At 32.9% G+C, this 14,952-nt stretch overlaps 2 protein-coding genes across 2 annotated transcripts; both read left to right on the top strand.

The window, feature by feature from the left end:
* The first annotated feature begins 595 nt into the window (after window positions 1–595).
* LOC120199091 lies at window positions 596–14,622 on the top strand. The gene is made up of 6 exons (XM_039200298.1): window positions 596–610; window positions 12,442–12,764; window positions 12,843–12,970; window positions 13,080–13,192; window positions 13,737–13,922; window positions 14,450–14,622. Exons 2-6 carry the CDS (start codon window positions 12,451–12,453, stop codon window positions 14,477–14,479), a joined length of 771 nt encoding a protein of 256 aa, XP_039056229.1. The 5' UTR covers window positions 596–610; window positions 12,442–12,450; the 3' UTR covers window positions 14,480–14,622.
* Window positions 2,480–2,947, top strand: LOC120199033. The gene is made up of 2 exons (XM_039200246.1): window positions 2,480–2,744; window positions 2,865–2,947. Exons 1-2 carry the CDS (start codon window positions 2,480–2,482, stop codon window positions 2,945–2,947), a joined length of 348 nt encoding a protein of 115 aa, XP_039056177.1.
* Window positions 14,623–14,952: the final 330 nt, after the last annotated feature.

Raw genomic sequence — 14,952 nt, 5'->3', positions numbered from 1 at the left:
GTAATTAACCCACTAGGGCATAGTACTCGGGTAAATCAAATTTGTCAAGGGTGTCCTATAAGGATTCAGGGAATTGAATTCCCTGCTAATCTAATGGAATTACCCTTTGACAAGTTCGATGTTATTTTGGGAATGGATTGGTTGTATCGTTACCATGCTAATGTTGTCTGTCGATTGAAGTGGGTAGGTTTGAGAAGTTCTGATGGATCAGAGGTAATTGGTCAGTGAGAGAATTAATTCATTATCTAATGTGATATCGGTAATTTCGACTAAGAAGCTAACATTGCAAGGATGTCAAGATTTCATTTCCAATGTGATTGATACTCGAGCTACAGAGATGAGATTGGAGGATAATCTCACGGTCAAAGAATTTCTAGATGTGTTTCCAAAGGAATTACCAGGATTACCGCCAGATAGAGAGGTTGAATTTCAAATTTAGGTAATGCTTGGAACGACACCAATTTTGATAGCTCCTTATAATGGCCCCTAAGAAACTGAGGGAATTAAAGGCTCAGTTGCAAGAGTTATTAGATAAAAGATTCATCAGACCCAATGTATCACCTATTGGGACCATCGACTTACCCCATGGAACAACAAAAACAAAATTCGACGGTCTCATCAATGATCCAAGTACGATAAATCAAAATCGGGAGGAAATTGATGTGAATACTTACAGCGGGTTCCTTGAAAAATAGCAAGGACATCAGTGGCTAATGATGGTGTCGATCAGTTCGAATCATAAGCCTCCACGAAATCACGTCTCGAGCTCTACTCATTTCACCCAATTCAGTGCAATATTTGTTTTCCCAAAACTGTTTCTAAGATAAATGAGTGAAGATTATGTGTGTTAAAAAATGGTTGCTAGACCTTACACCTCCTTTTTATCCAAGTTACCCTAATCATATTAGGGATTTTGTTATTTCAAATTAATTAAATCTTTAATTAATTAATTGGAATTAAATATTCGGGATTATTAAAACATATATATATATATATATATCAAACATACATATATTAACTCTAGATATATTTTAGTAACGTACAACAAATTATACATCTTTGCTCATTTCAATCCTAGGGTGTGACCCTGTAGGTTCTTGTAACGTTAGTAGTAATTATTAGAACAGTTCTAATATTACATACAATAAGTGACATCTAGTAATATATCATTGTCACCTAAGTTACAAGAAAATATGATTCGTCATATCATCTTGGTGATTAACTCTTTTATGTATTACATCCTTATGTCCTTTATATCTAGAATAGGCACAAGTCTTAGAATAGTCACACTTGTATAGCCCATCTATTGTTTCTTGATATCTAGAGTAGACTTTAATTAACTAATAGTTTGTGATATCTCATATCAACTTATTCGAGCATGGTCATGCGTTTCTAGTCTCACTTAATCAAGTGGCATGTCATATATTTCCTATTATGTAGGAAGGACAAATCTTATCTTAATCATACACATCCACTACATATATTGAGATATATTCAATAACAGTCTTTATGGAGCAACCAGTTACAGAGCTTGTTTAACTGCATCAAAATATACAACAATATATGTTGGGATAGTATTGATCTCAAGTATGAGGATCATACATATAGTCATCACCATGAGCAATGCTATGATTTTCACATAATAATCCAAGACATATGCTCATGGTGGGTCAATCCAATACATTGTTCTCTAACAATATAATCATGTATTAATTATGACATCTCTATGTCAATGACAACTCGTTGTCATCAATCAATAGCATGTTAGTCTTAAGCGTATTATTATTTTCCATACACATAATAATACTTGACTAGGGGTCATTTAATAATAATAATTATGTCATTATATGGACTTTATTATCTTCCATTTTATGCTAAACACATATATATAACTGAAAATAATAGCGGCAATGTATTTACTCAAGGGAGCTTCGGTGTTCTCCAAAATTGATTTGCGCTCTGGTTATCACCAGCTGAATATACAAGAATATGATATTCCAACAACGGCTTTTAGAACCCGATAGGGCCATTATGAGTTTATGGTAATGTTGTTTGGATTAACTAATGCATCGGCAGCGTTTATGGATCTTATTAATAGGGTATTTAACTATACCTCGATCAGTTCGTGGTTGTCTTCATTGATGATATTTTGGTTTATTTAAAGATGAATGAATAACATGATGCCCATCTTCGAGTGATTCTTCATACACTTCAAGATAAGAAGCTTTATGCAAAGTTGTCTAAGTGTGAGTTTTGGTTACCTGGAGTGGCATTCCTTAGACATGTAGTGTTTACAGAGGGGATTTAGGTGAATCCTCAGAAGATTAAGGCTATTATAGATTGGGAAGTTCCAAGAAATGTTTCTGAAGTACAGAAATTCTTGGGATTAGTTGGATATTATCGAAGGTTTGTAAGGGACTTTTCGATGATTTCCTCCCCATTGACAAAGTTGTTAAGGAAAGATGTGTCATTTATTTGGATGGATAAAGGCCAAGAGAGTTTTGAATCTTTAAAGAAGGTTCTAACGAAGGCTCCAGTATTAGTACAATCAGAATCAGACAAGGACTATACAATCTATAGTGACACTTCCCATAATGGCTTGGGATTTGTTTTGATGCAAGATGAAAAGGTGGTTTCCTATGCTTCGAGACAGCTTAAGCCACAGGAAAGGAATTATCCGATACAATATCTTGATTTAGCAGCAGTGGTGTTTGCAGTGAAGATATGGCGCTACTATTTATATGGTGAGCGATGTTATATTTATATGGATCACAAAAGTTTAAAATATTTGCTGACTCAAAATGAGCTAAACTTGAGGCAGAGGAGATGGATCGAGTTACTTGAAGTTTGTGATGCAATTATAGACTATTATCCAGGGAAGGCTAATGTTGTAGCTGAAGCTCTTAGCAGAAAGACTTTTGCAGCTTTACGCATGTTAGATGTCTGATTTTCTTTAAAGGACAGTGGTGCTTTGGTGGCTGAATTAAAGCTAAAACCTTTATTTTTGGAGCGAATAAAGGAGTTACAAAGTAGAAATGGAAAGTGTTTAGCAAGAATGGAACAAGTGGAAAAATGTGAAATCAAAGACTTTGAAGTAAAGTTTGATGGATGTTTATACTACAGAGATCAAATTTGTGTTCCAAGTGATGAAGAATTAAAGAAATAAATACTTTTTGAAGTGCGTTGTAGTCTGTTGACTATGCATCCATGAGGAAGCAAGATGTATCAAGATTTAAAAGGGTGATACTGGTGGTCAGGTATGAAAAGAGCTATTACAGAGTTTGTTGCAAAGTTTCTAACCTGTCAACAAGTGAAAGCTGAACATCAAGTGTCTTCAGGACTTTTACAACCGATCTCTATTCCTTAATGGAAATGGGAAAGAGTTACGATGGATTTCATAACGGGGCTACCATTAACACTGAATAAAAAGGATTCAATTTGGGTAATTGTCGATAGGTTAATGAAGAAAACATACTTCATTCCTGTTCGAACTGATTATTCAATGGATAAATGTGTTGAATTATACATCAAGGAGATAGTTCAACTACATGGAGTACTGGTTTCAATAGTATCTGACAGAGATCCAAGTTTCACTTCGAGATTTTGGAAGTCTTTACATGGAGCCTTGAGTACCCGATTGAACTTTAGCACAAATTTTCACCCTTGGAACGATGGTCAGTCCGAGCGGACTATTCAAGTCTTAGAAGATATGCTAAGGGCGTGTGTAATAGAATTCAAGGGATCTTGGGAAAAGTATTTACCTTTGGCATAATTCGCTTACAATAATAGTTATCAATCGAGTATCAAGATGGCGTCCTACGAAGCTTTATGTGGAAGAAAGTGTCGAACACCATTAAATTGGTTTGAATTGCCATATCGAGACATAGTAGGGCCAGATCTTATCAAATAAGTCGAAGAGAAAGTGAAGATTATTCAAGATAATCTTAAGATAGTCGCTGATCGACAGAAGTCTTACTCAGACTTGAAGAGAAAGGAAATTGAATATTAAGTAGGTGATAAAATATTTCTCAAAGTATCACCCTGGAAGAAGATTCTCCGTTTTGGACGCAAAGGAAAACTAAGTCCACGATTCTTTGGGCCCTATGAGATCTTAAAAATAGTTGGACTAGCATATCAGTTAGCATTGCCACCAGAAATGGAGAAGATCCATAATGTTTTTCATGTTTCGATGCTCATAAGATATCGATCAAATCCTTCTCACATCATAGCACCGGAAGAAATAGAAGTGCAATATGATCTAACCTATGAGGAAGAACCAGTGAATATTTTAGCGCATGAAGTCAAACAACTAAGGAACAAGACGATTCCGTTAGTTAAAGTTCTTTGGAGAAATCACAAAGTGGAAGATGTGACATGGGAGCGTGAAGAGAACATGAGAAGACAATTTCCTCATCTCTTTGTGGAATGAAAATTCGAGGACGAATTTTCTTAAGGGGTATAATTGTAATACCCCAGCCATCGGGTCAGTGACTAAAATGTAAGGATTTAAAATTAAGCGGTTTAGTTTTGATAAATTGAAATGTTCAATGATTGATTTGAAAATTTTTGTTTAGGATATATTATCAAATATTGAAGGGTAAAATGGTCTTTTGGCATGAAATGAATTTAAAATTCATGTTATATAACATGTGGGGGAAATAGAGAAAAGGAAAAAGGAATATCCTAGAAATTTTGTTCATATTTTCTTCTCTTCCACCGTAAACACCCATTGCTAAGGTAAGTGATTTGAAGTTGGTTGTTTCTTTTATTTTTGATTTGGTTTTGAGTCTTTGGTTGGTATTGAAGCTTAAGAAAACTTAAAGATGATTAGAAGCTATGGGATTGATAAGTTAATGTTAATTTGGTAAAATACGTTTTTAAGGGAATTGATGAAATTTGATTAGTATTTGGATTCTAAGGGCATATTTGACTTGTCAAAGGTTTGAATAAAGTATTTGAAGTATTAGAAAAATTAGAAACGTGTTTGAAGAATGGTTATGATTTTTAGTTTTAAGTGTTCAAGTGAAAAAAAATTGGATATTAAAGGGAATTTAAGTGATTTAAATTGTTTGTAATCAGTGTTATTGATTTTAAGGGTTTGATTAGAGTTAGAAGTATGAGATTTAGGTGATTTTTGAGTAAAATTCGAAGTGAAATGAGTGAATTCTGGGCAATAGTATCGGTACTGGAAATACAGTATCGATATTGTATGAATCGAATGAACAGAATCAATACTGAAAGGGTAATATCGATACTGGGGGTATCGATACCAATAGTATGGTATTGATACTATAATTGAAAAGGAAATTCAATAATACAATATGGGTATCGATACTGAGGTAGGTATCGGTACCATAGAAGGGAAGTATCGGTACCATAGAAGGGAAGTATTGGTACCATAGAAGGGAAGTATCGGTACTGGGTGTAGAGTACTGATATTATTCAACCTGAAATTTTGAATTAGGTGTTTGATTTAGTTTATGTAAATGCTGATTTGGTTAACAATTATTTGAGCTCCGATATTCATTTTGGTCATGTTAACGTGTAGATTTCAATCGATAGCAAGTACCGAACGACTCGAAGTAGTAAAGAGATTGAACGAAAGTGAAAAAGGGATTTTGCTTAGGGCTAAAATAAGGCAGAAGTGAGTGCACTTACTTATTTTTATTCGTTATGAGGATGGCTTGCGATGAGCCAACCTCAAAAGTTTTCGATCAAAAATTGTTTGAATTTTTTTATGTTAAATTTTATTGTTTTACTTAAAAAAAATTTCATAAGCATTGCTTTGATTTTGTTACTATGAGTATATGTGTTCTATGTGAATGAATGATAATTTTAAGAATGATGTGTGAATACTTATATGGTTAAATTCCAAAGTATGTGTTATGAGAATTAGAGGTATAATTGGCATGCCAAGAGTCGAGGGTTCTACATGGTCCTTCGGGACAATTCTACTCGATCCTTCAGGACAATTCTACGTGGCACTTCGGTGTAAATTCTACGTGGCAATTTCGACTGCAATTACAGTGCACAACCTCAAAGTACTCACATACCTTGAGTTCTTAGTGATATGCATTGGGCTAATTAAACAAATTGATATGGATTGAAAGTGCATAACAGTATATGTTATTTATATGAAATGTATCATGTTTTCCGTATTTAATGTTTTCTCTGAATTATTTAATCAAGTGTTTTAATATTTTATTATGCTCTCATTTGTGCCTCACTAAGTCAACGGCTTAGCGTGTGAGTGTTTTCACACGTAGGTTCAAAGAAGATAAAAGAGTAAAGCTAGGTGCAACATATCTTTGGTGAAGATCAGATCGATTTGAACAGTAGGTGGTTTTGTTATTTTGAAGTTTTGTTGGCATGGACTACAAATGTTTAAATCGCAAATGCTCTGATTTGTTTTGTAACTATACAAATTAAAGTTTATGTCAATATATAAAATATTTGTTTTCATTGTTTAACATTAATTTTGATGTTAACTAGTGTTAATTAGGGCTTCGCCACTACAATAAAAGTAAAAAGTCCATTTTTAATCAGATTTTCAAAGAGTTAAAGTGTTGAAAAGTTAATATGACACCTCATATTCGTATCCGGGTCGGGTACGGGTTGGGTGTGTTACAACTTATGGCAGCTGGAGTGACACTAGGTACCTAGCTAGCTACATACACTACCTAGCTAGCTACCTAAGATACCTAGCTAGCTAAGTGACCTAACTAGCTTCCTAAGGACCTTCCATGCGTGCAACATCAACAAGAGAGGCCATGTGCACAAAACATGCTGCTATATGCATGCTTAAGTCATGTGCACTCATTTGAATTCAAATCAGGCGCCAACTCCAAGAGGCACAACACCATTCGGCTAAAACAATAAAACCACACATCTTAGCACCAAGGATGAAGAGAAAAAAGCCTATTCGACCAAGTTTTCCCAGTTTTCCCATCTATTCATTTAGGTCGAACCATGATGTCTTTTCGGTCAAGGAGAGCATTCCATTCAATTGAATACTTACAGAACCAACACATTCCTTTTCACATTCAAGAGACTTAATTTATTAATTAAACATCATGTATTTTCATGTGAAGTGCCCTTGTCGAATCCTTATGTAATCATTTGGTCTTCCTTTTCAATTTCTATATAAAGCCAATGCATAGGCTTTTGTTAGGCATCCCTCTTTGCATATCAATATAATTTGTGAGGTTATCCTCTTTGGTTAAGTTCTTTTAAACTTTATCGGCTCATCAAGTGTCTTGTGTACTTGTGATGTAAACCCTTTCATTTCCAACTTGATACTTGTGTTTCTTGACTCATTATAATCAACGGGGCCAAATCCTTTGTTACCACCCCTTTATAAGGATTGGTGTTAGACTCTCTTATACTCTAGTTTCTTCCTTAATTGTTCAAGATATTACCTACCCTTTTCCATTGTTTACATAGCCTACCAACGCTCATTAAACATCATTTCTGCAGCCCACTCTATCATTATAAAACAACCTATATATTTCACCTTTCATTTACCACCAAACCATTCTTTTAGATCCTATCTTCTTGCAGGAGCTTGCTCCTAATCACTAGATCCACGATCAAGGGCACAAGTGCCTTATATCACTAAAGGTTTTTAGAGATTGATGTTAACAGCCATACGAGCAAACCTTCCACGTCGTCTATTATTGTTTTGAAAATCAATCTTCACTACCGAACCATTTTGATTTCTAATGGCCTTTAGAAAGTTTCATTTGTAGAGGGTGACCGAGAGACCAAGTAACCTAATATAAGCCATAAGTTTACTAAGATGAGACTGAGAAAGTTGAAAATCAGTGGACCATGATTCTACTGTCAGATAGTGTTGATAAATCGAGCAAAGTAAACGAAAGAACACAAGAATTTTAACGAGGTTCGGCAATGTGCTTACGTCCTCGGTGCCTAGGCGGCGCTAGAAAATTTTATTCAATGATAATAGGTTTAGGTTACATCTCTATTTATAATAGAAAACCCTGGTATATAATTACAAAATTAACCATGTACCGTACCGCGAGGTCACAGCCCCCGCACCCCCAACCCACATAATCGTAACCCCCTCTACAAGACTTTCTTTGTAAGGACAGTTGATGTTCGCTTCGCTCACTCCGCTCCATCCCTGTCCTCTTTACCGGTATATTTATGAGTCATACCTTACAGATAGTGTCCAAAAATGGTCCAAGGACTCTCATAGAGAACCTTGAGATAATTTATATGATCGTTGAATTTAACCAGGAAATAATCATTTTCGATGTCAATTAACTTAAGAGGATTGAGGGCTTTCAGATGTTATAGATCCGATTGTGAAGGGTGTTATAGCCAACCCACCAACCAAGAACCTTAACAACTAGAGTGAGATCCTTGCTTTTGATGGCAAGATTTTGAACACTTTCGGAGAATTCAATTTTGGAGATATTGTTAGAGACACCAAGAGTTTTTTCATCTTTAAAGAGATTGGTTCATCATCATCAACGTGTGTGTTTCTGTCATCTGGATGAGTTTCAATGTTTCTTGTCACCATATCCTTGTAAGAGATAGGTGGGTGGAGGTAGAAGAGGTGTCATCGCACTACATTAGTAAATGAGGGTTGAAGTCGGATGCTATGGGGGATCAGGTGGAGCTTCGTCTCATCAGCGTTGCTTCTTAGGGAGTCTTGGATCGATGGAGGTCAAAGAAAAGAGCCATGGTTCTCTTATTTTAGTTTTTAATAAAGTGATTTAAACCAAGCATATATCAGGTGAGCTTTTGTGGCTTTTGGATTAAAATCTTGGGACATGTAGCATCATCTGACTGAAACACATGTAATCCATTTGGTATATATGCGACAGAATTCAACAATACCTAATTGAAATAGTTGTGATAATTTGAGGATCAAAATAGAATATCTTTAAAGTTTACTCGTCAATTTATAATAGAATCATATCCTAGGGATCTTTTATACAATCAACTTATATAAAGTGATAAAATTCAAATATTCATTAAATATATTAACCTTTAAAATACAATATTGTGTATCATTGGATATGTATTGTCGGATGAAAAATATTAAGTTCCCCAAGATTGGGCGAGATTGAGATGTCTACCAATATTTACACTTATATAAGTTTAATGCCCCGACCATTTTTTTTTGAAAACGGAGTACACTTTAAAAGTTGTACTATATAAAAAATAAATACGGACATTGGAATTTTTTTTTTGAATGAAATTGTATAGATAGGACGTTGAAACATCGTATCGGAATGGGGCCATGTTACAATATTTGTATAAAAACTTTTTGGGTATACTACGTATTTAATTATTAAACTATTCATATGGTTTCTTTTTGATAATTTTGTTTTTTAAAATTATATATAAAATTATATTTTGGTTTCATTTAAACATTTATTATTAAAAAAATAATGACGATATTAACGTGTTATCATAAAATAATATTATGTCATCATTGAGAAGAAAAACCGACAACTTTATTAATCTTTTAAGGACAAATTGAAATACCTCTACACAAAAAAGAAAACATTAAAGTAGAACGGCAAGTGGATTAATGTTATGATGTAGGGTTTGGAGAGGTAGGCCTCCATCTTTGCCGACACCATCGCTTTCCTCCATTTTATTTTTAACATTTATTAAAATTAAATTAATCATGCTTAAATTAAAAATATTAATACTTATTGAATTGAATGATAAAAATGATATCTTATTTAAATTTTATAAATAAAAATAATATTCACGTAATTTTGAGAGTAGTAACCGTGGTTAAAAAAATTCTGTTTTCCCTTGATGATTTAGATTCAAGCAGCGTAATATGTACGGATGCATAAGTCTAGATTTAACTTGTTTTAAAAATAATTAAAATTTGATTTTAAATATTATTTTTTATTAATCTGGAGTAAGTATAAGACAATATTTGTTTAAAAATAACTCTTAACCATTTGACATTAAACATTCATACTCCTAACCTTTATAATACTCTTATCCGGAACCTTAAATAATAATAAAAAATTACTATTAAAATCATTTGATTCGTATATTTTACTATTAAATAAAGGGAAAACTCATAAAAAAATACATCAAAAACACTTGCATCACTTGGGTACATTGACTTGTGAAAATGATTTTTTCTTTCTTTCAAGGGGAAAAGGGTCCACCACAAACACTGATTTTTTTGTCTACTTTTTGCAAGTTACCATCACTGCCTTCTGGACTAGAGCTGTATAATCGTATATTTTCTTACCTTTTATTCTTATCAATGTTTTTGGTAAAAGAAATTTGAAAAATTATTTTATTTTCACCTAATTTATTTTTTATACGACCCACGACATCTAACTAGCCTAAGCTATTCTGTGATTAAATAAAGTATTTTTTTAAGATTTTAAATTTGAGTAGATATATTTTTAGGATATTTGTACGTTGTCAATAATCTTAACTAATACATTGAATAATTTCAATGATTAAAGGACATATTGTTATCTCTTGAGATATTGGGTTTAAACCGTTGCATTTGTAAAACGTGTAAATGTTGTCAATAATTAAAATATATATGAAATTAACTAGATTAAGTTAATTTTCAATTTGAACCGGTTAGAGAAATCGATTAAAACAAACTATCCTTTAAATTTTTATATATATTTAAAACATTATACCCAAATCCAAATATATTATCCAAAACTCAAAACTACTATTCATTTAAAGTCTAAACCCAAATTATTTAAATAAAAGCCCAAAACCAAAATATAATAATACCCAACCCAAATCTATAAACATTATATTGTTAGATTTCTAAAATTAACTTAAATTAATGTATGATTTAAAAAAAGTATTATTTATGTTTATGAAATAAGAAAGAACGAAGCATTAAGAACAACATGAAGAAGCGATTTGAGAATAAAGAGAGAGAGCTCTATGATTATTTCAATATGAGTTGTGTACAATGGTTTCTCTATACTTATAGCCATAAGTAGTATGTATAATATATAACTCTAATACCAATGGAGATTAAAGATCTAATGATAATGTATATCAAAATTTTATCTTATAGATAAAGATATATATCTACACAAATAAATATTCATAACACTCCCTTTTGATGTCTATGAAAATAATGTGTCTCGTTAAAACCTTACTAAAATGCATATGTTATGCTCTATGACATGTCAAATATTTTAAGACTCAAAATATACATACGTGGGCTTTTCAATAATTATAACATATTATTTCAATTGTAGATAATCGCAATATATTGAATATTTCATATAATAACATAGTGGACAGTTCATACCCTAAATATTTCAATTCCAACTTAACATAAATATATCATAAAAATATTATTAACCATTTACCTTATATAAATATGTAAGAAACATGTCACTAAAAATTTATCAATATAATATCATATTATTCAAGATTAACTTATCACAAGCCTTCTTTTTAACACATAAATAATAAATACACGTACAATACACCCACCTTTGTCACCTTATTAACCTACTTGAAGTAGTAAAATTAAGCTTCAATCTCGTATCTTGAGCTTGTCTTTGTCCTTAGTTTGGTCTTGACCTTACTCGAATGCTACATACATTTCAGTTACATAACACATACGATTTAAAGTACATGTTAGTACATCATCAAGTCATGAGTATATTAGGATAAAATCCTAGAAAAACTATTTCAGTGATCGATTAATATCACAATACTTCCTATACTTTACTCGAACCTTAAATTCCATAAAATTATCTTAAATCCTAAATCTCTTTCACCCAATGTTTCAAAGGTAAAATTTAGGAATTTCCACTTATTGAACCCAATTTCAACATTGTAGCTTTTTAAATGAAACATGGATGATATCGAATAACTTAAACCGTTCAGATGAATTTTTCCAAAAATTTTTCTATATATTTTGTCCACATCAAAATAAAATATTTGTATACTTTGGCCACGAATTTTCACTTTCATCTTTTTGGTCATTCTACTTTAGACTTCAACTTTTCACTTTTATCATTTTAGTTACTAACCAATTTTTTGGGTTTTACACACAAAACCACTAACCTAGTTATGAAACTAATAAAATGTCACAAAACAAGTCTATAATTGTGATGTTTTATAAATAAAAATGTCATCATTCGAATGTCTTTCGAAGCAAAATCAAGATATTTTTTTAAAGCGTGGGACTTCCAACTTTTAAGATCCTATTACGTATCATATTATACAGTTGCTAATGGACCAGCTTGAACAGATATTACAATGGCAATAAAATATTTTATGAGTGATATTTACGTAAATAGACCTTTATTTTTATTATTTTTAAGGACATCGTTTTTAATAGTTAAAAAAATCAAGAATAATACCTTTAAAAAAATGGAGCGGCTGAGCCACAAGGAAAAGAAATAGAAAAAAAGCGAAAAACCCAGCGCAAAACGAAAGAAGAGAAGCATGTTTATCATAAGCTGTCCAAGCGGAGCTTTGTCTGCTAAAAAATGTTCACTCAAATTCGCAGTTCCGATTCAAACTTCCACTTCCAATTCCTCCATCCATCGAAGGCCCAGATTCGTCCCCTCAAGAAACTCTCGAAAACCGCTTCATATCACTCTCGCCAAGGCTGAGGGAGGCCTTGACTCTGCCCCCAAACAATCTTCCCCTCCTTTCAGCAACGACGACACCGTTTTCGTGGGTCAAGAAGATGTCCCCTTGGAAGGGGTTATCCAGTTTGAAAAACCCAATTCCTCTTCTCGCGTTTCCGAATGGGGGTAAGTAATACTTTTTATTTATTATTTTATCTCTCATTCTTTTTTCTTCTTTTAATTGTTTCAATTGTTACGTAACAGTCGAGTGGCTTTGCTTTCTGGCGGGGATGTCTTAGCTTTGCTCTTGTTTTCTGCAATTGGACGATACAGTCATGGCCTCCCCATTTTTGCAATGGATACTCTACGTACAACTGACCCTTTCTTGGCTGGTATTTCTTTCCTTGAGTGTATTTCACATTTCCTTGTAATTTGAGAAAAATGAATGAAAAGGAAATTTTCATTATATAACTTTGTAGAAGTGGAATTGTGGATTGATAGGATGGTTTTTGAGTGCATACTTCCTTGGGGGCTATAGTGAGGATGGACGAGGAGCCAATGGTCTATCCAAAGCCTTTTTCGCTGCTGCCAAATCTTGGGGTTTGGGAATTCCTGTAAGTTCCCCTAATTCTTTCTTCTTTTTTTCAATTTCCATCCATTCATAGAGCTGTAAGAGTATAAGTTCATAACAATTAGAATAATTTGTTGGGTTCATTTTTAATTTTAACATTGGGAAAGGGATATTTAACTTGTGACTCTACTTTTATGAGAGGTGTGGATACATGAACTCTTCCATGATAATTTATGTTAAGGGGTCAATGTTGTGCTTTTACTTATCTCATGTTACTGCTTAGGGAGCCTTAGAATTTATATGTTTGTCATGTTGTTTTTATCTTGATGATCTAGTGAACCTTATGACATTTCGTCTTAGCCAGGGTTGTTAATCATTGTCCATCATCAAAGTATATCTAATCAAACTTTTTTTTATTGTTTGCATTCCAAGTTAGCTTAATTTGTAAATACACGGTCAACATATTGACAGGTTATAGTTTATTTGTTACTTTCAAGTTATATTTCTCCCATTTTGTACATGCCTACCTGACAAGCGGTAACTTATCTTCGTGTATTATATTCTGTTCCTGTTGTCTCTTTTGACAGTTGGGATTGATTATAAGAGCTGCTACATCAGGCCATGTTCCGCCATATACCTTTGTTTTAGTAACAATGGGAACAACTTCTGTTTTACTTATTGGATGGAGAGCACTATTAATAAGCATTTTCCCTGATGAAACAAAAAAGAAGAATGATGTATACCGGCGGGGCAGCCCATTTGAACTATTTGAGGTACGGGAACTTTTTGTGATTCAACATGTTCATGTAACAATTTTAAGCTTTATCTTATGCATGCAAGATTTTGTAAAACATCTTGTTAACTATTTTGATTCAGAAATTGATAAATAGTCTTTAAAATTAGCAATGATCTTCTATACACTGGGACATGCTTCATTTTAGAGATCTGATTTGGTGCACATCTATAAATTGCAACCTTGGAATACCCACACTTTCTAGTTCATTTTGGGTTTGAGTAAAATTTTGAACCAAAACAAAGGATTTCTTTTACCTGAAAAGAAAAGAAATCTTAAAATTCATACTGACCTGAAAAAATTACACCATTTTGTGCATTGTCTTTAATGTTTTCAGATCCTGTTATCTAAATTTCAAGGATGTACTCTTTCTGTATGGTCTTGAGTGGAATAGTTTGATAAGTTAAAGTTATTGCATGTGCCTTTTGAGTTGGTTGTAGTCCTCTCCTCATACACTGAGAAACACATTCTTAATGGAGATGTGATTAATTTTTTTTTTTGTTGCAGTTGCTCACATCATTGGTACGAAGATGGTAATATACATCTTCCATGAGGTCGATCCCGTAAGTCATCAATTTTTAAAATTTTCATTTATACCTGTACGAATTCGATGTAGTTCCAAACTTCAGTGTTGTAGCATGTTGATACAATTCGTGAATATTATCTTTGTGTGGTAATTAGCATTAGTAATTATAATGATCCTTTTTATCAAAGGAGGCTGTAGTCTGTACTGCATTTGTATCATCATTTTTGAATTGCTTTTTCTTTTAAAATGAATCTTCCCAACCCCACAGTTAGCAGGCAGTAAAACTAAGTAGTAAGTAGGATGATAATTCTATTATTCTTTATCATGAGAGTATTAGATAATATTATTGCTGTTTATCATTATAGTTTAGCTCATTAAAGAGAGACTGAGACTTGAGACCCAGATCCCATTTAGGGTTTTGATGAATAATCTGCTAAACCTTTATTTTATCATAAGTTTACTTGAATAGAGATTACAATAATTA

This window comes from Hibiscus syriacus, unplaced genomic scaffold, assembly GCF_006381635.1.
Source record: "Hibiscus syriacus cultivar Baekdansim isolate YM2019G1 unplaced genomic scaffold, ASM638163v2 tig00005294_pilon, whole genome shotgun sequence".
Classification (NCBI taxonomy): Eukaryota; Viridiplantae; Streptophyta; class Magnoliopsida; order Malvales; family Malvaceae; genus Hibiscus; species Hibiscus syriacus.
Note: the sequence above shows the minus strand (reverse complement) of the source record. Positions and strands in the feature narration are given on the sequence as shown.

Excerpts from the sequence above, each read along its gene's own strand:
- LOC120199033 (XM_039200246.1), top strand. The coding sequence starts at position 2,480 with ATGGATAAAGGCCAAGAGAGTTTTGAATCTTTAAAGAAGGTTCTAACG. Across the intron at positions 2,745-2,864 it reads ATGGCGCTACTATTTATATG|ACTATTATCCAGGGAAGGCT; the intron begins GTGAGCGATGTT and ends ATGCAATTATAG.
- LOC120199091 (XM_039200298.1), top strand. The coding sequence starts at position 12,451 with ATGTTTATCATAAGCTGTCCAAGCGGAGCTTTGTCTGCTAAAAAATGT. Across the intron at positions 12,765-12,842 it reads TCTCGCGTTTCCGAATGGGG|TCGAGTGGCTTTGCTTTCTG; the intron begins GTAAGTAATACT and ends GTTACGTAACAG. Across the intron at positions 13,923-14,449 it reads GCCCATTTGAACTATTTGAG|TTGCTCACATCATTGGTACG; the intron begins GTACGGGAACTT and ends TTTTTGTTGCAG.